This window comes from Ambystoma mexicanum, chromosome 5q (genome assembly GCF_040938575.1).
Source record: "Ambystoma mexicanum isolate Mex_15411 chromosome 5q, UKY_AmexF1_1, whole genome shotgun sequence".
NCBI classification, from domain to species: domain Eukaryota; kingdom Metazoa; phylum Chordata; class Amphibia; order Caudata; family Ambystomatidae; genus Ambystoma; species Ambystoma mexicanum.
In genome coordinates, this window is record NC_090933.1 from 47,179,531 (window position 1) to 47,202,055 (window position 22,525).

The 22,525-nt window shown below is 44.8% G+C and overlaps 1 protein-coding gene across 6 annotated transcripts in view; it reads right to left on the reverse strand.

Moving 5' to 3' along the window:
* Positions 1–22,525, reverse strand: part of PHACTR1 (phosphatase and actin regulator 1) — a 1,343,031-nt gene that overhangs the window by 182,501 nt on the left and 1,138,005 nt on the right. For all 6 annotated transcript variants that reach the window (XM_069620495.1, XM_069620496.1, XM_069620494.1 and 3 more), the window contains one exon: positions 20,436–20,754. In XM_069620495.1, the coding sequence (XP_069476596.1) occupies positions 20,436–20,754 (319 nt within the window). The remainder of the gene's footprint in view (positions 1–20,435; positions 20,755–22,525) is intronic.

The following is a 22,525-nucleotide window of genomic DNA, read 5'->3' on the forward strand; positions in this document are numbered from 1 at the left end:
CCACAGAGGCAGAACAAAATAAGCATTCCACGCTCTTGCTTATTACCAGTCACAAAAGCAGAGACCAATGCACCAAGTCACTGTTATTTTACTGGGCTTTCCCGAGCTTGTTCAATGCGAGTTACTAGTTTGGCAGGCAGAGCTGCAGAAAATAGCCAGACTCACTCCCACAATTACAAAAGACCACCTCATATGCTGTGTTGTATACGCTTTAGAAGCTAAAAACCTCCAAACAGTAGATTCATGGGCAAAGTGCTAGTTACATATAAAACCTCAAATCATCCCTGGAGCTTCAGAAAACAAATACATACATGCAACCAATTGAAGCTAAAATAAACTCCTGAATATGTAACAGCACAGTATAAACACTCATTTTGCAAGCGAAGTAAAATCATCAACACATTTTAAGCAGCTCAAGTTATCTAGGTTTCCCGAAATTGTGAGAGGAAGTGGATGCCTGCGGTCAGCAGCTCACAGAGAGTGCTATCCTCCGTCAGTACTCAAATACAAAATATGCCCTTCCTGCTGTAGTGACTTATAGACCTAGTGGCCCAGAAGATCATTCTGCTAATGCACAATACGACCCCCAACTTACCACCCACCCCCCAAATGATCACAATGGGCAGCTCCTGAGCAAACCACCTCCCAATCATCACACATCGTCCAAGCCAAATGCTATCTCAACACCATCACCCAAGACTACAACAAACCTAATGTCATCGTCAAGGTCGCCGAACACTGAATAACCCCTGGTTTCCATCTCTCAGCACATTTTCAGTAAATAAATGTACAATCATCTGACAAAGTAGTACATTCAGAGACAATATTAACCTCTCGATTATAAATGTAATAAATGTCAACATACCCACATGAGATCTCCTTTCTGGCAGAATTCAAACCCCTACTTCTAAAACCATCCTCATATGCAGATGACATCACCCCATCCTCCTTAATGAAATCCCTACATCCCAAAGTTGCTTTCCCCGTCCTCGATATTGTCAATCCAGCTCTCCTCTCTGCATTTATACCCACCTCACTGATGACAGAGCATCTCCTTATCCTCCTGAATAAAACTACCTTGGATGTGAGTGAACTTTTCAATTCAAGACCAACCACATACATCTCTTTGTTGGGACAAATTACCTAGAAAGTTATTGGGAACCACCCAATAAGTGACCACCATTCCCTCCACCAATCAGGATTCTGACAATATTACAGCACAGACACCAAAACAATACAAGAAGTCAATGACGCTCTCAGGATTGCAAACACAGGAGACCCTATTTGGGCCTTTCTTGGCCTTTCAGCTGCCTTTTATACTGCAGACCAAAAGGCTCTCCTTTTATCCTCTTCTGCCAAGTAAGCAACGATGGAGTGGCTCTACAGTATTGAGGTTCTTCTCTTTCCTGTCTAACAGAGACCAGTCTGTCAAAATGGAGTCATCTCGATTTGTCCATATGGCTGTGTCCTGCAAGGTACTCTATGGCTGCAAACTCCTATTGATATATATTTAACACCTGCAAGTCCAATTTGCCAACCAAAACATCTCTGTTCATCAGGATGTTAACAATATTACATTTTATAATCTCACAGTGTCATCGCCTCCAGACCTTTGAAGCTAAAATCCTGCTGAAATGTTGTCCATTGTTGGATGTCTGCTCACATCTCCTCGACCCATATCCAATCCTGGTTCAACATTACGGTCTTTCAGGGTTTCACCCCGTCACTCATAAAATGTGCGAGATCCTCGGGTTTCCACAACAATGACACTGTTTAATTTGAAGAACATGTGATGAAATGCCAACTCTCTCACATCGATGGTGAAAATGCCCTTCTCACTGGTTTTCTTGATTTCTCCTATTCACCACTGAAAGCACCTTTCCATGCTGTGGCACAATTCATTTCTGCCCACAAAATATTTCATTGCATCTTTCAAATCCGCAAAAATCCTAATTGGGTGTCTCTACCAAGAAACATCAAGCTTAAAACATTTTGTATTGTATATAAAGCCATACATAAAAATAAAAAAAAAACTGAATATCTCACTTAGATGCTGTCCCCTTCTGACTGTCTGTACACCATTAGAATCTTCAGATCAGCTTGTAGCCCACAAAGAGAACATCAAAGGACAGGCATTCTCCGTCCATGCCCCATCTCTGGATCACAGTGCCTCTTCAACCAAAACTCTCTTCCTCCGTATTAATCTTCAGAAGCGATTGGAAAACACACTGCTTTAGATTCTCTCTGATCACTGCCCACTTTCCACAGTTCCCTTCCCCCCTCTCGCTCTACCACCACCTTTCTCCCGAGGCTTGTCTATCGATGCCTATTATATGGCTAATGCTTTCCATGCTGCTTGCCTTTCTATTCGTCAAGTGCCTTTTCTCCTAGTAGCTGAGTTTCTTCTTTTATGCGTTTGTTGTGTACATTTTATTGATGGTACGTACAGAAGAAGGCACATTCCAATTGTTTACAGAAAGTGATTTACATTGTTTCATTGTTTTCCTGTTTACCTGAGCTCAGCATGGAATCCTATGATCTACACTGCTTGCCTTCTGTTAATAACAGATGCTTAATGGCCTCTGACAGGCCTGCTGGGGTCCCATTCATGTGATTTGATCTCCGCGGATTTAAGGCCATTCCACTAGATCAATGAAGCAACTATACATTTAAAACATTTAGCTCTTTACATCGCTCCGAAATTTGGTGTTCATTATCTTATTAGTCAGTTATCCCTCATTGGGCGAACCCTCCATAACCCCTGTCCCCCAGCCCTGTACCCTGTCTTCCTCCTCTTCAAAGATTAGTTTTGGGTCAACCGCCTCATACGTGGAAGAACTTGTCAAGTTTCTTATCCAACTCCATTAGAGATTGAAGAAAAAGAACTGCCTACTCGCCGGCTGGAAACTTTGCCACATGGTCACTGTGTGATGCTCTGCCTTGCTTCAATGTGGAGATCCAAAGTCTGTGACACACCTTATATGACCTTTGGTGACCTCTCCTTGCAGCTCGGGTATACTGAGAAAGAGGGCAAGACTGAAAGTGCCAACAGCAATCTGCAGTGGACCTAAGAAGGGGAAAATAACTGAAGCCATGGAGCGCCAAGTAGCAAGATATACGAACAGGAACACGGCAGATCAAGTGTGTAAGCAGTTGGGTAGAAGCACCAGACCACAGTGCTGGTCATGAAATGGAGACAGTAAACAACCCATTTTAGGGAGAAGAAGTGCCAGACTGCGCTGCCTAGGGTGGGCGAGCCCTCCCACACTGATCAGAGGAAATGCTTACAGACAAAGTCAAAATGCTGATTGAGGTCTCTGTGGGATGCTTTCCTGGCAAAGCAAGAGGCTGGTTAAGTCTTTGAGGAAGCACTTGCCTGACAAAGCCTAGAGTCTTACTGACATCTCTGAGGAATGCTTGCCTGACAAAGCCAAGGGTCTTATTGACGTCTCTGAGAAATGCTTGCCTGACAAAGCCAAGGGTCTTATTGACATCTCTGAGGAACTCCTGCAAAACTCCCTGTGCTTAGTCTCCTAGGAGACAGAAATTCATTCTTAGGTGATTGGCTGGCTGGCTGTCCGGCAAGGATGGCCACCCTGCTGGGTGACTCACAGCTAGGCTGGAATGAATGGGAGAGACCTGTATAAAAGGCAAGGCTTTTTGGCTTGGAAGACAGAGTGGACCACTGGGTGAAGGAATCTGAAGAAGAACTTGGAAGAGACGCCTGCTGCAACTCCTGGACCGTTGGTTTGCCCGGTGAATCCCTGCTTCTGTTCTGAAGCTCCGAATTCGTTTCGACTAGAGAAGCCCTGTAAGGACGACTTCTCCCCTTGAGTTGGTGGGACCAATCAACTCCAAAGTAAGCCACCTGGACATCCTCTCGAAGCTGGTTGCATTTCCACTGCAGTTGCTGCTGGAAACCAAAGAGCCAGGGGGAGGAACACCAGTTTGTGTGTGTTGCTTTTAAGTTGGCCAAGAGCTCCCGGAAGATCCTCTGGGCTCCCAGGAAGCAGGGCTGACCGAGCCTGAGCCACCTCAACAGAGTTCTGTACCCCAGATGCAAGGAAAGCCCATCTCAACAATCTACGGTGGTGCTATTTGCTGAGACGCGAGGCGCTGAAACCGCTTAGTCTCACTGAGTAGAAGTTGGTCCTTTTCTGCGTTGCAGTGCAGGAGTCCTCCAGACATCCTCCCTCTTGTGGCCACGACTGAGGCCCAGGAACACGGGATCTGCAGAGCTGCACAGGAACAGAAGCCAGACAAAGCCCTTTTCTTCTAACCAAAGGTACTGTAAAAGTCTAAGAGAACTTACCTCTTGTTGTGTAACCTCACTTATGCCTAGTGGACACTTGTCGTGGTTGCTTCTTTAGAGTTGCTAACAGCTTCTTTACCTCACAAGCCTAATCAGATTGGGGTCCTACTTTGATTGCTTCTCTCTTCTCTGATTTCAGCCCTCCCACGCTGATCAGAGGAAATGCTTACAGACAAAGTCAAAATGCTGATTGAGGGCTCTGTGGGATGCTTTCCTGGCAAAGCAAGAGGCTGGTTAAGTCTTTGAGGAAGCACTTGCCTGTCAAAGCCAAGAGTCTTACTGACATCTCTGAGGAATCCTTGCCTGACAAACCAAGAGTCCCACTAACGTCTCTGAGGAATGCTTGCCTGACAAAGTCCAGGGTCTTACTGACATCTCTGAAGAATGCCCGCTTTACAAAGTCAAGGGTCTTACTAATATCTCTGAGGAACTGTCGGGACAAGTGTTGCAGTTGGCAACACTTGCCCCGACAAGCAGAACCTACTACTTCATTGACAGCAGAGAAGGTGGAAAAAGTCACTACATCTAGGATGGCAACCTTTTAGCACCAGCTCTTTGCAGTGGAACATTTAAGTATTTCAGACCTTTACACGTTGAGCCTGTCGATGCACGCACTACATACCATAATCCCAATTGACCACAAGCCACCTAGTGCCCTTGCTATCCCGCAACACATCAGACCCCATCACACCCCCATGGTCTGAACACCCTATACTGCATATTGTAACCTTCTCTCCCAACTGTATATATGTTACCCTCAACACATGTGCAGCACTCTGTTGCTTCCTAGCTAGGGTTACGCTATATAAAACCCCAAAAACTAAAATATAGATATACAAATCTCATTCGCAAATTGTCAATGTGTTTTCCAGGAGATGAGCTTTTACGTGACCACTCCCCGTTTACACAATTTACAAGGCAGGGCTCCATTTTATGATATGATATGATATGGCATTTATAACGCGCCTATAAATAAGTGTTTCAAGTCGTGTATACACTCACTTGTTGGTATTGTGTGTTGCTCTATTTGCAAATGTTTTCTCTGATTTCAGCAACCTTGCATGGCAGGGCAGATATGTGGCTTTTCATGTTTACACATGCGTAAATTACCTTTGCACATTCTTATGGATCATCAGTACCCTTTGCACACGTAAGTGTCATCCTTATAAATCTATCCCTGCACCCGCATCTTCTTAAATGTGTTCCATCTAAATTATTTTAGGGGAAGCTGAGTTTTCAAAACCAGGAATGTGTCCTAGAATGTGAGCTCCAAGCTTGTCTACTATTCTTTTCCTGAACACAATTGTTTTGAGATTTTATTTTTAAGTATGAACTGTAATCCTACATGGAGTACACATGCATTCACCTGCAGTAGAGAAAAAGCATATTGAGTCAAAGAAGTCAGTGCACATTTTTCACAAACCATAAATAACATGTAATATTGTATAGGGCGCTGCTGAGGCTCTGAGCTCACTGCCTGGCTGTTGTTGACAAGTAAGGCTTGATCTGACCAATTGAACCCGTAATGTCTTCTGTGTTCAATGTAGTGGGTATCGTTTGTGCGTTCAATATAGCACTACCTGCGCCGCGTTTTCGCCTGTCTTTGGGGAATATATTTGATCATTTACAAGATCTGAAGCTGAAATGCCTATTGATTAGTGTGAGGGCCATGAGGTTTAAGAAAATAAGCCTTCCTGCGCTGCATCTGCCAGAGCCGCATGGAAAGGGAAAAGAGAAAGGAGGCTGAAGTCTTCCTCGACATGGCTGGTGGGGCGGTGAAGAAAAGTCCAAGGCCGCTGAGTCCTTACGGCCTGCGGGAAGAATGGAGTTCCGACACTCCGGCCGGAGCTCCAAGAAGCTAGGTAGCCTGCCCCCTTACACTGCACAGACGCAGAAAATAAAGGGGTTGGTCCACGGCAGGCGCACGCTGCAGCAGTGGTGAATGGAGGTGGTGCCCCCATGGCAACAGGGATGCTGTTGGAAGAAATAATGCCCCAAGGAACGCGGCAGAAAGTGTGGCAGCCCCCCAGGGAAAGGGATGGCCGCAAAGATGAGGAGTGTGCCAGGAGGCGCGGACCTGAGCCTGGTGGGCCCATGTTTGGATAGGGCTGCAATAAGAGATAAACAGTGGCGGGAGTGGCAGAGATGCTGCCGGGCCCCAAAGGCATGTGAGCCACCAAAGAAGATCTTTGTGTTTCTGTGGGGTGCAGTGGTGGTAATGTTGGCAGGCCCCACTGGGCATGGGGGCCCACAAAGAAAGAAACACAGGTGCCATCCAAGCAGCAGTGAGGTGGTGGCCCACTTGGTGAACAGGACACCGCCTAAGGACCGATGGCCTGGGGGTGAGCCAGCCTCTGGGAGTCCGCAGGAAGGGGAAGACCCCACCCCCATCACTTGAAGACTGAAGTTACTGTCCTGGGCCCAAGCCGTGACAGACTGCAGCAGTCACACCTAGGGCCCACATGTATATGAGCTGATATGGATATCAATATCCTTAGCATTTGGAAAGAAGCCTGCATAGTGCATACAAATATGATTGAGTGTGTGATAAGGTGTGCTTATAGGTATTGGTTTTTGTTTAGTGTGTGACAGATGTTTATAGTTACTATGGGGTATATGTTTAGAAGTAGTGTTAGTGTTGATTATGTATTTTAGTGGGTAGTAAAGAGAGGAATCCCTTGGCGTTTAATAGGCAGGAGAAGTGGTGGCCTTCCCAAAGCCCTCTGGGAGATGGAGCCACTCAATGGGTCCATCATCTGGTCCTCCTCCCCAATGGGTGGTGACAGATAAGGAGAAGGGGTCAGGTCCATCAGTTGCACCATAAGGGTCTACTTGGACCCCTATTAGGGAAATTGGCATGATGGGGCAGATCCCTCAGAAGGAAGTCACCCCAGGGGCACATAAAATAGAAGTGTTGTCGGCGGTATGTTCATATAGGTTGGTTTAAATGAGAAGGGGTCCTTGTAGTGAACCCCTAAAAATGCACTTTGGTGTCTGTTACACTAATTACAGCAAGGTAAGGAGTAAGAAGTCAGGGCATAGCCCATCCCGTTGGTTATAACATGTTATTTTGCAGGTTGCTCAGAGTCCCTTCCTATCTGGCTGGTCTGGGGGCTTTTTCAGTGGGGTCCATCCCTGGTCTGGGGAAAGGTAGGTTTTCCCTTGCCCCAGACCAGGGCCAGGAAATGCAGGGGCTACACAGTACGCCAATCCTGGACTGGCAATGTTGCCCTGGTTGCCTCTTCAGTAGTTCTCTGATTCCAGCACCCATGAAGGGGATATTAAGGGAGGGCAGCAATATATGCTTCGAGCCTGGGAAAACCAGATGCAGGAGTGGGCAAAGGGAGATTCTTGGATCCATTGTTTTCTTCCCTTTTTGGTGTGTAGGGGACAGGGAAGGCTCAGAGCCTGGGAGAGGAGCAGAAACCAGGGAGCCAGAAGACTGATGTGGTGCATGCCCACAAGGGTAATGGGGTTTCGGAGTGAAGGGTCCCACCTTCGAAGGAAGAGGGTGGGGAAAGTTTGGGGGTGGAAGGCATGTGTAGTAAGTGCAGCATGGCAATTGCTGCGTTGCAAAGTCATGGAACCCCTTGCCAGGGCAATAAAAGACAAATGGCCATGGAGTACCCATTTTGGTGCCAGGCTGGCAGCAAATGTGGCCTAACAGTAAAAACCTATTTATCCTTGACTGATAAACATTCTCTCACTAGTACACCTGGTGTTTACGATAGTGTCAGTAAAGTTGGGGCAACCATGAAGAAGTGCCCCCCCACCACCCAGGCCTGATAATAGCAAAAGTATATATGTTCGTGAATATGCTTAGTTTCCATACGACGATTCATTCATGTGCAACTCTGGGAGGAACAGTATCTGTGTCCAAATCTTCTCTCGAGATGTGCACCACAATCAGCCCAAGCAAAGTGATGACCTGCTTACTCAATATCTCTGTGAAAAATGGCCGCCTGCTGCCTTCCATTTCCTGACATCACCAAAAGACAACACACGAGCCCTGTGCTTTGCTACTTCGGACGCAGATTTGATTTGTGGGATGTTTGCGCTGCAAATTACATTCCGAAAGATTAAGCATCAGCAAAATTAGGAGCGTTTATTGCGGTCTTATCTTCAGTTTTTTTAGCTTCATTTTAATTGCAGCCCAGGGTTCCCGGTGCAGCTGCGGCTGCCTTTTTCATGCTTCGAGTGACACGCCATTTTATGCGCATCACCATTTACCATGTGTGTGTAGCAAGTCCCACTGAGTAGTCAAGTGCATATAATTCCCGGAAAATTGCATCATTTTGTAGAATATTTTTATTCACAGTTTTCGAAAACGTTTATTCCCCATATATCTTGATTCCTAATGTCATTCTTCCGTCCTAAAGAAAAGCACCTAACAGAACTTACGCTAAAACCTTTCATTGTGTCTGGCATTTTGAGATAAAGTGTGCCCAAAATGCTCTAGCATGCCACTATGTTGTCACAGCATTGGGATATAGTGTATATCTACCACTCTGCACCCGAATACCTCTCACAAAGGATTCACCCCTGCTCCTCCACAAGGCCAATTAGGACACCCTACGCCAACATGCTCTGTGTGCCGATGGTAAGAAGAATTAGAGCAGGTGGCTCCAGCTTCCCCTACCTAGCGCCATCACATTGGAATGGCCGACCGCCCTCTATACGAGGCGAGGCCTCCCTCATGACCTTTCGCAAAGCCATGAAAACAGTGCTCTTCACCTGAAACACGCCACTGTCTACAGCCATAATCTACCTGCTCACCACATAAAAGTGATCCCACATAGATGTTACTCACCTATGTTCATATGTATATTATATGTATGCTAATGTGTACTTGCTCTTTTTGCTCAATGTACAACGGCTTCTCCCCATGTGCCCTCTCCCTGTAACTAAGCTCCCTTCAAGTAAAAGTACCTTAATGACCAATGGCTGCTGTGCGCTATACAAATGTAATATATACATAAATAAATAAATATATGGAACCCGTATTGAATGGCTGTGACGTCAGAAAATAAGAATACACAATTTTCACTTCCACCTAGAGGACTCCTTAGTCCATAGGGAAGCAGTTACGCTCTAGTGTACTTCCATAACTGCACGACAGTGAAGGAGCCATGAGAGCCACAGTGGTGGCCCTGTCAGGCCCCAGCCTCACGCTCGGCATTAGACGGGGGAGAGAGTAGGAGCTGTGGTTCTGCATAATTGATAGGTACAGGTTTCCCACACTGGGAGGAAGTGGGGTGGAAGCTAATAGAAGTAGGGGTGAGTTTCAGGACACCAAGTACTATTTATATGCTTCATGGGTAGGGAGATGAGGAGGGATAATTGGCTGAGTGGCAGGGCACCAGGTATCTCCACTTTGCTTTTTAGTGGAGGCCACACACGAGGGAGGTGAGTGGGAGTGGCATGAAGTTCGGGTCTTTGCAGTACTGCGGCAATGAGGTAGGAAAGGCGCTCACCTGTGTAGTATACGCTTATTTCTCGACCGTGTGTAAATGCTGGCTCGTAGGGACAGCACGGGGGAATGAAAAAAGGTACACATGGCCATACACAATATAAAATATAGATATGCAACAACCTGGTCAACAACGGCATACCTTATACCTCAGGGAATCTAAGACAGCTCGAGCTTCACTCTCATTATCTATGAGATGTCATTCAGAGGTCCCTTGGTACCCCGCGGTGGAATAGATCTACTTCGTTGATAGTTACCCATCTCCAGTTCCACATCTACATCAGCCGTGGCTGACGCTGAGGCATTCAGGACACAGATCTGCCTGACTTCAATAGGGGTGTAATGAAATTCAGCTTCGCGTAAGTATTCAGCCGATTTCCGGCTGAAAATGAGATATTCGGCAACGGACAAATACTCAATAAATGATCACTCAAAGAAGAATAGTTTCACCTTCCAAATACATGAAGTACTGTTTTGACTATGTGACAGAAATCATTCAGGCATGTCATGTTTATCCTTTAAAAGGATTACTAAACAAATGCTGATGTTGCTTTTTTGACTGAGTTCAGGCAGAGCAAAGGTGTGAAAGTGCAAACAAAGTCCCTGCCCTTCATGTGCGGGGCAGACAGACTTTCATCTGGTGGCTTGCTGCACAGGGGCGAGCTGAAGCCAAACCCTCAATATTGTGAATGTGTCTCTGGTCTCCCCTGTATTTTGCAATTAAAAACCATTGAACTGCAACAATAGTTTATGAAGTCACTATTGGAAAATTGTATTTTCTTTAGGCGCTTATTGATTTGCTGAGGACTTGTTTGAGAAATCTGAAAGTTACAGGTTCCAATGCCATCACTTCCCAATCCACATAATATAATTAGGTGGATTAATGTAGCTGTTGCAGAGATCCCAGTTCCAAAGCCGGAGTTAAATAGCTCAGCAGTTCCTGCAGCAAAGAACTGTATTCAGCCGGCACACCAAGGCTGTAAAGCAGGTAAGATGGCTCAGTGGGAAGTGTGCCTGCGGCAGAGACGTGCTTGTAATATAAAAATATAAGTTGCCATTCCTGCCCTCCAACTGTCCCATGTTGCCAAAATGAGTACCTTTGGATTCAGTAAAAGTGACAGATGTTAGAACATGGTTATATTTTTTTAACCAAAATGCCACAGTCAGTGGCCAGAATATTACTCCCAACAGTAGGGTTAGAAAAGAGTGATATTTGTGTAATAAGGAAGAGGAGATACAAGTTTACTATACAGAAACATTGGATCAAATGGATTGAGACAAATATGTAAAATAAATATGCACATGCCAATTAAAGAACTGAAAATCAGCACTGTCCCTTCAGCCGAGAGCCATGGAGGATTCAGAATTGCCTTTATATTTTTGTCTGGTGTCTTTTACCATACCCCAAAACATTACTAACATGCCCTACCCAAAAAAGAAAGAAATATACTGTCTACTAATGAAAAGACATTGTTCAAATGCCCATTCAGTACCACAAGTTTAAAGCACGGCTTTCGCATCTTAAAGGTTTGTATTCAGTAGCACTTCAGGGTGGGTGCTAACTTATGTCATCACTCCGTTTGTGTTTCAGTGCCTTGCTGGAGCCAGAAGCCTCAACATGAGCAGGCCTAAAAGGAACATTTGAAAGTATAAGTAGACACATCCCAGTCTCCCTCACAATGATTGCATCAATGCATACAATACTTTTGGGTTTGTCTTAGTTACTTGATCCCTTCCTAACAAGCGACACATATGAATGAACAAATATACAAACTGTGCAGTTATTGAACAGTCTATATTTGCACAAACATCTTCCATAGACAACCAAGAAAGGAAATGCAAGAAAGAATGGGTGTACAAATGTTAAAGTGTGTTTTTAATTTACAAAGTGTTTTTCACGTCGGCATAACTTTATTTATTAAAAAGGCAACTATTCGGCTCTGTATTCGGCTTCGGCCGAATACCTGTCCAACTATTCGGTATTCGGTCGAATCCTTAAATATACTATTCGGTACACCCCTAGAATTCAGTAACAGCATTCAGCTTCTCAAGCCTTGGCCAAAGAGCCTTCCACAGCGTGGCTTCTGGGTGAAGTGACACGATGCCACCCCTTCCCTGCCTATGGACCTTCATTTGCAGCTTTTGTGCCTATATTAAGACCAATCCGTCTGGTCCTCCTGTGTGGTTGCCTCAATAACCACCTAGTTTCACCTTAACCTAGAACCTTCCCTGGACTTCCTAGGTGAGATCACTGAATTTTCTCAAGGGCATCAATTTCATGGTAACGTGTACATGGATTAATAACCATAACGCCAAAATTAATAGCCAACAATATGCAAGCAGAGAAAAAACATGTTATTTTAGAAATAATGGAAATTCACTGATCTGATGACTTTTTGTTAGGTGATAAGTGTATCTTGGAATGCAAATTGCATGCGATTGTAAAAGGTTAATAGGTCCTTGGCTACACTATGCACAGTAACACATGGCCAAGGTAATGTGGATTTTTAAATGCGTTTTGTTTTAAGGCATTCTATCAGGTCATGTCTGAAGATCTGGAGAAGGCGATGATTGTGAAGACGGAGCTGGCTGGATATAATCACAATGGATTTTATTTATTTTGCAAAATGTTTTTACATAACCCAGTCTGTGTCCTGTGTTTTAGAAGCCATTTTCTTTTATGGAACAATTGCCTGTACTTAAAAATGGTGTTAGCAGTGCATGCATAGAGTTGATTAATCCACACAGACCAGAGTTTTCATGTTTCCTTTGGACATGCTTGAGAACACACCCCAGGCCTGGTTTTGCTTGGAATTCTGGGTAGTTTGCCTTCATTTCAAATGGGAAAGAAAAACAATACAAGCTCCAGAATACAAAGGGGAAAACCCCGAGTCTGGATAGCTTTCTCACGCACGCCCACGCCAGAGCACTGTATAGAGTGGTATACAAGAACGGGATGATCACCCATTTCATTGAACATATTGTAAGTGATTGAATAACCCAGACCGTCTCTCACCATCACCAATCATGCAGCTGTAAAGTTTGCATTAAATTATCTGGTCAAAGTATTAGTCAAGGTGAGAAGGAATCGGCATTCCATTCACCATATTAATACCACATGCACTTTCGATATTAGACAATAAGCTCATCAAGGGCAGGCAGATTCATTGTGATGGGGCCATTAAATGGTCCAGGGGCAGTAAAACAGGTGCAGACAAACTCAGTTTTTTTAAAAACCTGCAGGCAATTGTTTATATTTATACAATCTCAGCAATAATCATAGCTGCAGGCACTTTTGATTTGGCTTCCCAAGGCAGAGCAAGTCAGGGAGGGGAAAATGTGCATCGTGCATTTCCCTGCGCCCCGTGTCACATTTTGATGTGGGCGAAGAGGCTGGTTCCCTACGGGTACCACCTGCTCTTCTGCATATACCTAGGGCAGGCAGAAGCCACAGGAATTCCATCAAATGGAATCTGCCATTACTGATATATGACGTGCAGGAGGATTGCGTGCATTGTGGTGTTCCAAGTTCATTTTCCACTTGGGGCCGAGAATGGCCCGGACAACTGGGGCTGGGGGAGGGGGGGAGCTCTGATTTTCATACCATTTTTCGTCCCAGGCAGAAAATGATCAATATCTGGCATACTGATAATACGGGCCGTGATACGATCTTGGACAGAGCGTAAGATGTAAAAATACAAAGCTGCAGGGACTTAAGAGAAGAGAAGGCCCAGAAACACCCAAGAACAGAAGAGAAGGCCCCGAAACACCTAAGAACAGAAGAGAAGGCCCAGAAACACCAAGGAACAGATGAGAAGGACCAGAAACACCAAAGAACAGAAGAGAAGGCCCAGAAACAACAAGGAACAGATGCGAAGGACCAGAAACACCAAAGAACAGAAGAGAAGGACCAGAAACACACGAGAACAGAAGAGAATGCCCAGAAACACCCAAGAACAGAGGAGAAGGCCCAGAAACACCGAAGAACAGAAGAGAAGGCCCAGAAACACCCAAGAACAAGACGGATATACTCTTTCAAGGATATCAGCGAATATTGTGTCCACATTTAATTGGGAAGTAATGTTAAAATGCAAAACATATCAATCATCGTCGTTATCGTACTAGGTTGCAAATATCCTAGGTCTTACCTGCATCCCACACATGCACATATAATCAGCCTCAATCTTTGCCATCAAAACTGCTTAGCAAGGGAATTATTACTTACAATAAGAAGTGTTAAATCAGAGTGCTCAAAAGATCAACTAGATATGCTACAATTGGAGAATTAGAGGAATAGAATATTGCTCCCCACAAAGCAAAAACATTGACACAAGGTCAAATAGTCGATCTGTCACTCACCCATGAATTGGACCTAGCCATAAAAGCTCCAACACTGCCTTCTCACTGGCTAAGTGAAGCTATATATAATAGTATGGCGCTTGTTTCTCAACCCCTATTTTCACAAATCAGGAGTCTGGCTGAGCAGATGAAGGTAAGAGTCACGGCCTGCTCTGACTCAAATCCGAATCCTTCTGAGTCCTTGCCATCCAACATCGGGTCTTTCACTGTACCATATTAGCATGCTAAGAAAACACTTGGTTCCAAAATCTCCCCAGAGCTGGGCACAATACAAGCATATGTAGATGTCCCATATCTAAAAATCCACATTTCATGCTGCCTCTAAACTCCTGATGATAGCAGCTATTCACTTTGGCTGGGGTATAATATAAAAAGCCAGTAGAAATGTGATGTTGTTTCTTATATGTGGACTAGCAAAAAGTACCCGTACTCCGCACGGGTTGTGTAGCCAGACATGATAACACTCATGAATTGTTGAAAATGAATGCTCCTGTAGGTTATTGCTTGATGTGCCTTGCACTCTGAAGTAAACTGTACTGAGACTGGGCACGTGTGGCTGGATTACATACCCTGGAGCAGACTTGGAGCAGAGACGAGAGTTTGCATGCTGCAGCATAGTGGGAGATTCTGTGTGCTCTCCCCACCTGTCGCCTGACCCTGGCGCGGTGCAATGCATTGAGGTGCAAATATTTCAGAAACAGTGCATCCTAGGACCTTGAAACATGTTTATTTGAGTTTTTTTCTTCGTGTCGAGATGCTTAAAATGAACAATGTCCAGTCCTTCTACAGCAACATTGATGTTTCCCCAATTTGAAGGCAACCGTCTCATGTGTGGAGGGGCTGATATCAAGGGAAAGGGATAGGGTCTCTAAATGTCATGTAGCCAGTAATGTCTGGAGGGTCCGGACAGGTAACTATACAAAATTTGGTGCAGATTGGTGGAACGTTGTGGAATTGTATAAGGAACAAACTAAAAGATTTTCTGCTCTATATAGAGCAAGAAGAGATGGGGACAAGCAGATAGCAGCTACACTCAGAGTAGCCACAGTCCTCTGTGTAACAGGCAGCCCTTCCTAGCACCATTTCTTGAGGTTGACGATCATGCTGATTAAGGGCCCGTGGTTCTGTGAAATTATATCCCTAGTGTAAAATGTATGGGAGCGTATTCCAATATTTGCAGGCGATGACTGGGAAACTTGATCCACCTGCTCTCTTTTGATCGTATCTTGGGGTGGTCAGTCTGTTGGTGTTGGTGGAGCGGGTGTTTCTCGATGACTGCAATTTTGTAAATGTGTGTGACAGGTAGCAGGGGCAGCGTTGGTGAGGCATTTATTTGTAATGGCTAATGTTTTAAAGATAATGCGCTTTCCCACAGGGAGCCAGTGAGTTTCTTGCAGCAGATATATGCTCCTGCTTTGGGATGCCTTGTGCTGCTCTGAGAGCATTGTTCTGAACTTGTAACTTGTTAATATTGTGGGTGGAGGTGCCAGGAAAAAGGGAGTTGCAGTAATGAAACCTCGAGCCAATGAGCACCTGGGCAATCTGGAGGCAACTGTCAAAGGAGAGAAACGGTCTGCTGGCATTGATTAGTTTTATGGTGTAGGCTGCAGAGGAGGCGATGGCATTGATCTGCCGCGTTAGTGAAAGGGTGACATCAAGGTAGGCGCCCAAGGTCTTTACGTCACTTGATACTGGGATAGGGATCCCTCGATGGTGAATGAACTGTAGGCTTTATCAAGCTTGTTGAGGATGGTTTGGGAGCCAACAAGAAGGATTTCCATCTTGTCGTCATTCAAACAAAGCAGGTGAGAAGCCATTCATGCCTGTACTGTTTGGTGCACTGAGCGCATAGTTGACGGAGAGTGGGACAAGGATCTGCGTGTCGTCCACATAGTTGGCATAAGAGATACCCAGATCATCAAGCAGATCAAATTATTTATTTAATTATACATTTATAATGCGTCCGAGCCTGCAGGCATCAGGCCGCAGAAACAGAAAGGAAAAGAAAATGACAGAAATAGACCACAATGGAAAAGGGAAGAAATGGCACATTATTCAAAGAGGAGGTTTTTCAATGTTTTCCTAAAGCTCAATAGATTTTCATCCAAATGCAAATGTTTAGGGAGTTCATTCCCCACCTCTTTGTGGCTTGGACAGCAAAAGTCCTACCCAAACCTTTTGCTCTTTTACTCCTATGGGCCCACAGTTAAGCCACATTACTCGACCATGTGGTTCTCCCTGAGCAATATGAAAATATACCTGCTTTCAGGTATTCTGGAGCATTACCATAGAGGCACTTATGGATCAAAGTCAATGCTTTAAACTGAATGCGTGCTTTCACAGGCAGCCCGTGTAGACTCCTTCTGTGGGCCAAGATAGGCTCATGCCTGGGGACATTCTTGACAATCCGCACAGTTGTTTTGGAGCACCTGCAGGTGTCTCAGTCCATTAGTACTGACTCCAACCATAAGCGCCTTGCAATAATCTAATCTAGGTGCTATGAGCGAACGCACCAAAGTGGCACAGTTAGCCTCAGAGAAATATATGCCATTATTAATCTCAAAAGTCTGAGAAAGTATTGGGTTTTATAGGAAATGTTAGTAATATGAGCGTCCAGGTTCAGAGACGATTCGAACATGGCGCCGAGGGTTTTAACCGTCTCCACCACCTTCATAAGATGTTGTTCAATAATAAAGCCTGTGTACTGGCAATCCAATTTAGCTCTAGCTTGGGGTGAGCCAAAAATCAGAAGCTCATTTGTACTAGCAGTGAGACACATGCCATTGTTGGACATCCAGTTCTGTATACATGTTTATCCTCTCACAATCTATTGTGTGTATACCACTCAGCTCAAACACAAGCTGAGTGTCATCAGCATAATTAGTAAAATGTACTCCCAGCCCTTCTAGGAGGTCACAAAGAGGGTGGCAGAAGACAATAAAGAGTGAGGGAGACAGGCAGGTGCCCTGTGGAACTCCACATTATAGCACTTCATCAAATGAAGATGTGTTTCACTAGACAATTCAAGAGACTCGATTGGATAAGAAAGAGTTAATCCAGATGATTGCTTCGGCTGAGCAGATACCAGCCCCCATCAGGTTCTCCAGGAGTTCGTGACGATCAACGAGGTCAAAAGCTGCTGACAGATCTAACAACATCAGCAGCCCCAGCTTGCCGTCGTCCATAATCTGAAGCATCTCAGATTGCTGTTCAGTAAAGCACTTTCAGTGACAAAACAGGCTCTAAAGACTGATTGCTGAGGATGAGGTGCTCCAGATGTCTCCAGAAAAGCTTGAAATTGGGACAGAGCCACTTTATCCAGCCCCTTAACCAAGAAAGGAGCATTCGAGATGGGTCTAAAATTAGAATGTATTTTGGGATCAACCCTGATTTTTTTTAATAATGGAGTGACTGAGACCTTCTTCAGAGCATTCAGGACCTGGCTTTCTCTTAGACTGGCATTAGTAAGACGCACAAGGAAAGGCAAAAATAGGTCCTTGATGGAAGCATATCCCCTGCCCAAGTAGTAGGCCTCATTTATTTCAAGATATCAGTCAGGGATTTAATCGAGGTATTGGAGAAGTAAAAAATGGGTTTGTTGTCCAAGAAGTGTTCATTATAATTATGATGACTACTAGTCGGCCCCATGCTGCCCAATTTATCCACAATCTGAGACTGTGCAGCAGTTATTTTCCAAGCAAATGCTTGTTGGATTGCTTAACAATTCAGCGTACTAGGGGAGACCTCTTGCAGCATAACCTTAGGTTTCTCAAGTTCCCAAAGGATTTAAAAAGGTTTCTTATAATTGTTTTCTGCCTGCGTTATTTGGTTATCAAAATAGTTTTTTTTAAGCATATAGGATCTCAGTGCAGTACACTTTTTCAAAACTTTCCCTTTTAGATCTATTGCCCAGGGATTGGTCCTTCAACCATTCGTGTTCTGCTTTCCTTTTTTCTCTTTTACGATCTTGAAGTGCATCTGAAAACCATTTCTGCTCATTAGATCTTTCCCTGACTTTCTTAGAGGTCGTGGGAGGTATATGGTTCTGGAGATCAGTGAAAAGTCTATCATACTCCCAAACTAAATTGTATGGGGAGTCTATATCCGAAGTACCTTGCATAAGAATGGTTAAACAAGATTCAAGATCTTATTGTCGAATTTTGTTATAATTCCTACTTAAAACGATAAGTGTAGTTTTTTTTAAGGACTTTAGGAGTAGGCAAGGTAAAGTGAAATCCAACAAAGAAATGGTCAGACCAAATGCAAGGCTGAAACAAAGGTGTGCTTAGGACCACATTTTTGCAAATGACCCAATCTAATACATTGCCTAGTTTATGAGTGGGGTCCCTACTATTATCTATGGTAAACCTATTAGACTTGAACATTTGGGCTAAGAGGGAAGCCTCTACATCCAGGTGGTTACCAAACCACCTGTTAAAGTCCCCCAGAACAATAGTTGAGGGGTAAGGTTTATGACAGGAGGATAAAATATCAGCCAAATCCTCCATGAATGAGGGGGTATCGTGAGCATGTCGATATAACAAAATGATGTTCAGACAATATTAGGAGTCAGCGTGGTCTTAAAAGGATGGTTTTGCATCCTTTACACGAAATTGGGGCTTGAAAAAAGTTCAGTGTAGTGCATGCCAGAATGGCTACCCCCCTCCCCTATCGCCCTTTCTGTTCTGACCAAAAAAGGTGTAGCCAGGTGGAGTAGCTAAGTGGAGTAGCTAAGTCGACATTTGGGCCATAGAATCCTGGCACCAAGTTTCAGTGAGCCCCATAATGTCAACTTACTGTGTTTCCAAACAGTCTCTAGCGTCTATGGCATGTTTATCCAGAGATCTGGTATTAAGGACTCATGGAGATGTGCCCAGTATTCTTCTTGATAAACGCTCCTTCAAGCAGTAACCCACTGCCTATCGATGGAGGTGCGTATTGGTTTCCTATCATTGTAACAGTCGTAGAGAAATCACCCCTTGATCCCATCATAGATACAGTGAGGGGATAATAGGAATCTTACCGGAAGCCAGCGCTGGTGCATCCAGCGCAGACTCGCACAGACTTGCTTGACCCTGACGCACCAGCGCTGACATGCCTGAGGGTTCACTAAATGCGGTCCTGAACTACAGTCCTACTGGGACTTGTAATTCAAGTGCACGCTACGTTTGCTAATACGGCACGAGAACTGAGGCTAAGGCAATGTAAAAGTTTGCCCAAAGAGCGTCTGGCTGTTATTTCAAATCTAGGTAGGTCACACAGATAAGATCAGTGTTTGCTCACAAAGCAAAAGGCAAAGTTTAAAATGATGACGGCCAACTTGGCAATAAAACAAATATACAAATATGCAGTGTTAACACATAAGAACAAGCATAAAAGAGCTAACCTAGGAGTGACTTGAGTGTGGGAGAAAGCAGGGTATTAAAGCAAGCAGACTTGCTTGACCCTGATGCGCCGGCACTGAAGCGCCTGAGTGTTCACTAAATGCGGTCCCGGACTACAGTACTGCTGGGACTTGTAGTTCAAGTGCACGCTATAATGGCTTTGTAAAGATGTTATGCAGTGTTGGTGGACACAGGAACCTTGGGGAATGCTGCAAGCGACTGGGGAAGATGAAGCGGTGGCCGTATCTGTGAGGAAAGAGGAAATCCAGGAGATGGCCTCTGGGGAAAGGTTGGCTGCTGTGGCGAGGTGCTGACACAGAATTTGGTGGTCGACCAGATAAAAGGCTGCCGACAGATCTAGAGGCAGCAGGATCACTGATTTACCAGCATACTTGATGTCATCTAACTGGTTTTTCAGGTTGAGTAATGAATATTCAGATCCGTGACCAAGTCTGAACCTCGACTGGCGTAAGCCCAGGATGCTGTTTAATATGAGGCTGCATTGTATCTGGATATAGGCAGCTCTGTCGAGGTTCTTCAACATGTTTGACAATAAGGCCCTTTCAATCTTTCACCAATGGTGCATATATTGCTTAAATATACCTCAGGTGTTATGTTTTATGTGCAAATGTACAAAAGTGAAGTGAAAATATTGGAAAGAAAGACTAGCATAATTTAACCCATGAACACTTCAACACTTCCCAAAGTCAGCAACATAGCACACACTGACAGACCAGTGGTCTACAACCTGGAGCTTACCAGAGGCTTTGGAATATGACTCCCATGATCCCTCACCATTGTCTATGCTGGCTAAGCCTGGTGAAAATTGCAGGCCGAAAATAACTGGAGAGCCAATGGTGGTAGAACCCTGCAGCAGAGGCGTCAATATGTAGCAGTAAATTGAGCTTACCTTTCTAGCCTCTGCATGGTCATGGCCAGAGTCTTATTGAGCTCCTCTATCACCCGACATCCTGGTGGCAGCGACGGATGGATGGGTATGGAGTTGGATCCCGTAGACAGATGCTGGCTGCCGTACTGGTACTGGTGCTGATGGGCCGCCAGCTGGGACGGCAGCACGCCGTGGTGATGCTGCGAGTTCTTCTGGTTGCCGTAGGACGAGAGGCCATGGTCTGCCCCACCTAATGGCATGCAAATCATGACTTTCTTTGGAGGTAGTGGAGGGGACATTTTCCCTGGCATACAAGGCAGTTTCACAGGTGCACCGGAGTCTAGGACAAAGGAACGAAACGCTGGCATTAATCTCTGTTAGTCAGCAAGGCAACACTGCAATCTTTTAGCAATTCAAGCCTGACACATCGTTTTAACCCCTTGGAATCAAGTGGACTGAGATTCGAGAAGGACAGGCGCTACTTACAAGCCAGGAAACACAGCTGCCATGTTTCTGCCTAAATGCAAAATTAGCTATTCTATGCATTTCACTCTAAATTTATAGAGCAAATGCACGTTGCAAAAAAACTTTGTGGTACTTTACTTCAACAAAACGACTTCATTTTCTTTCTTCGTTTTTCCTTCCCCCTTTAAATGCCCCCTCCCAACCCAGTCACCCACCCTTCCTATGCCCACCACCCCTTAACACATATGTATCTATTTGCTTTCCCAGAAAGTAGTTTTGTCGAAGAAAAGCACAACAAAGTATTTTACTTCGGCAAAAGAACCGCACATCAATTCATTTGTCGTCATTTTAGAGAAGCAACTGTTAATGGTGTCAGTAACAAACGTTAAGTAGTCACAGCCCGTATACAATTACATGCTTTAATTGTGTTCAGTTAAAAGGCAGGTTTGCCACTTAAGAGTCATACCATTCATTTGAGGTGGTTTCAGAGAAAATATTAACAGTCCTCTCTCCCTTTTCAAGAGGTTTTTGAGACTGTTTTGTACAGTAAATGGAACAGGATCTGGTCTCTGCTTTCAACCACTTTCAAACAGGATAGACTTTTGGTTGAAAACTGTGCTAAACTAGCCCCCTCTCCTCACCGCCCGCACCATGCCCACTCTGTGAACCTTTCATGGTGTAATGGATGTCTCCGCTCCCTCCGTCGGTAAAACTTTCTAAAGTATGTAGATGTAAAAAGCCAAGGATGTGGCTGGGATCCATTGTGAAATCTCAAAAACATATTTCCTTCCCTCCTTTGGTGTTGTATACTCGGAAACTACTGCTCAGAAATCTGAAAGACCTAGTGGGCAACCCCACCACTTTGGATCATAAAGGAAGGCATCTCATTGCTTGGCCACAACCATATGACTTCTTTACATTTTGTCTCCTTAACGGGGTTCGAGCAAGAAACGTCAAAACCACAAACTGCTCCAATGCCCTTCATTCTGCCAACTTTTAGTTTTTGGTGTAGAAGGCACAGGCTGCCAGAATTGCCAGTGTTGACTCGTAAATCAATTGTTGAAAGAGCCCACGCGGAACCATACCATTCTGGGCAAGTACCTCCCAATAACTGTTCAGCTTCTTGCCCACACTACTGGAAGCGGGGATAGTGGTGCAGCTTAGCTTCAGGAACACCTTAACCAATGTGATCTCCTACATCCCATCCTGCCCGGTCTGCGGCCGGCATGCAAGATCGGGTCTGCTCTGGGAAGAGCAACGGACAATGATAGCCACCCGTAGCTACACTGCCCCTTCTGCAATGCTATTGCAATAGCCATCCTGCCTATAAACTGTTCCTGTGCAATGTCGAGAGCCTGCTTGCTTGATTCTGTGATGCTATACACCCTGGAGACCCTAATTAATCCCATTCTAGCTTGCCACATGGGGGTGTGAAGCTGGTTGCTTCATCCTCTACTCCATGATTTCTTTGCATCTTCTCTCAAAGGGTTTGTGCCCAATTACTCTAAAAGGAGCTTGGCAAAGCGATTTATGTAAAAGCTCAGAAGGAACAGAATACTCTCATCAATTTCCACCTAGTAACCATTCTCTATGTACGGCCTGCCCTACCACGGGAAGCACTGCTGTGACACAGCTGTAGGAACACC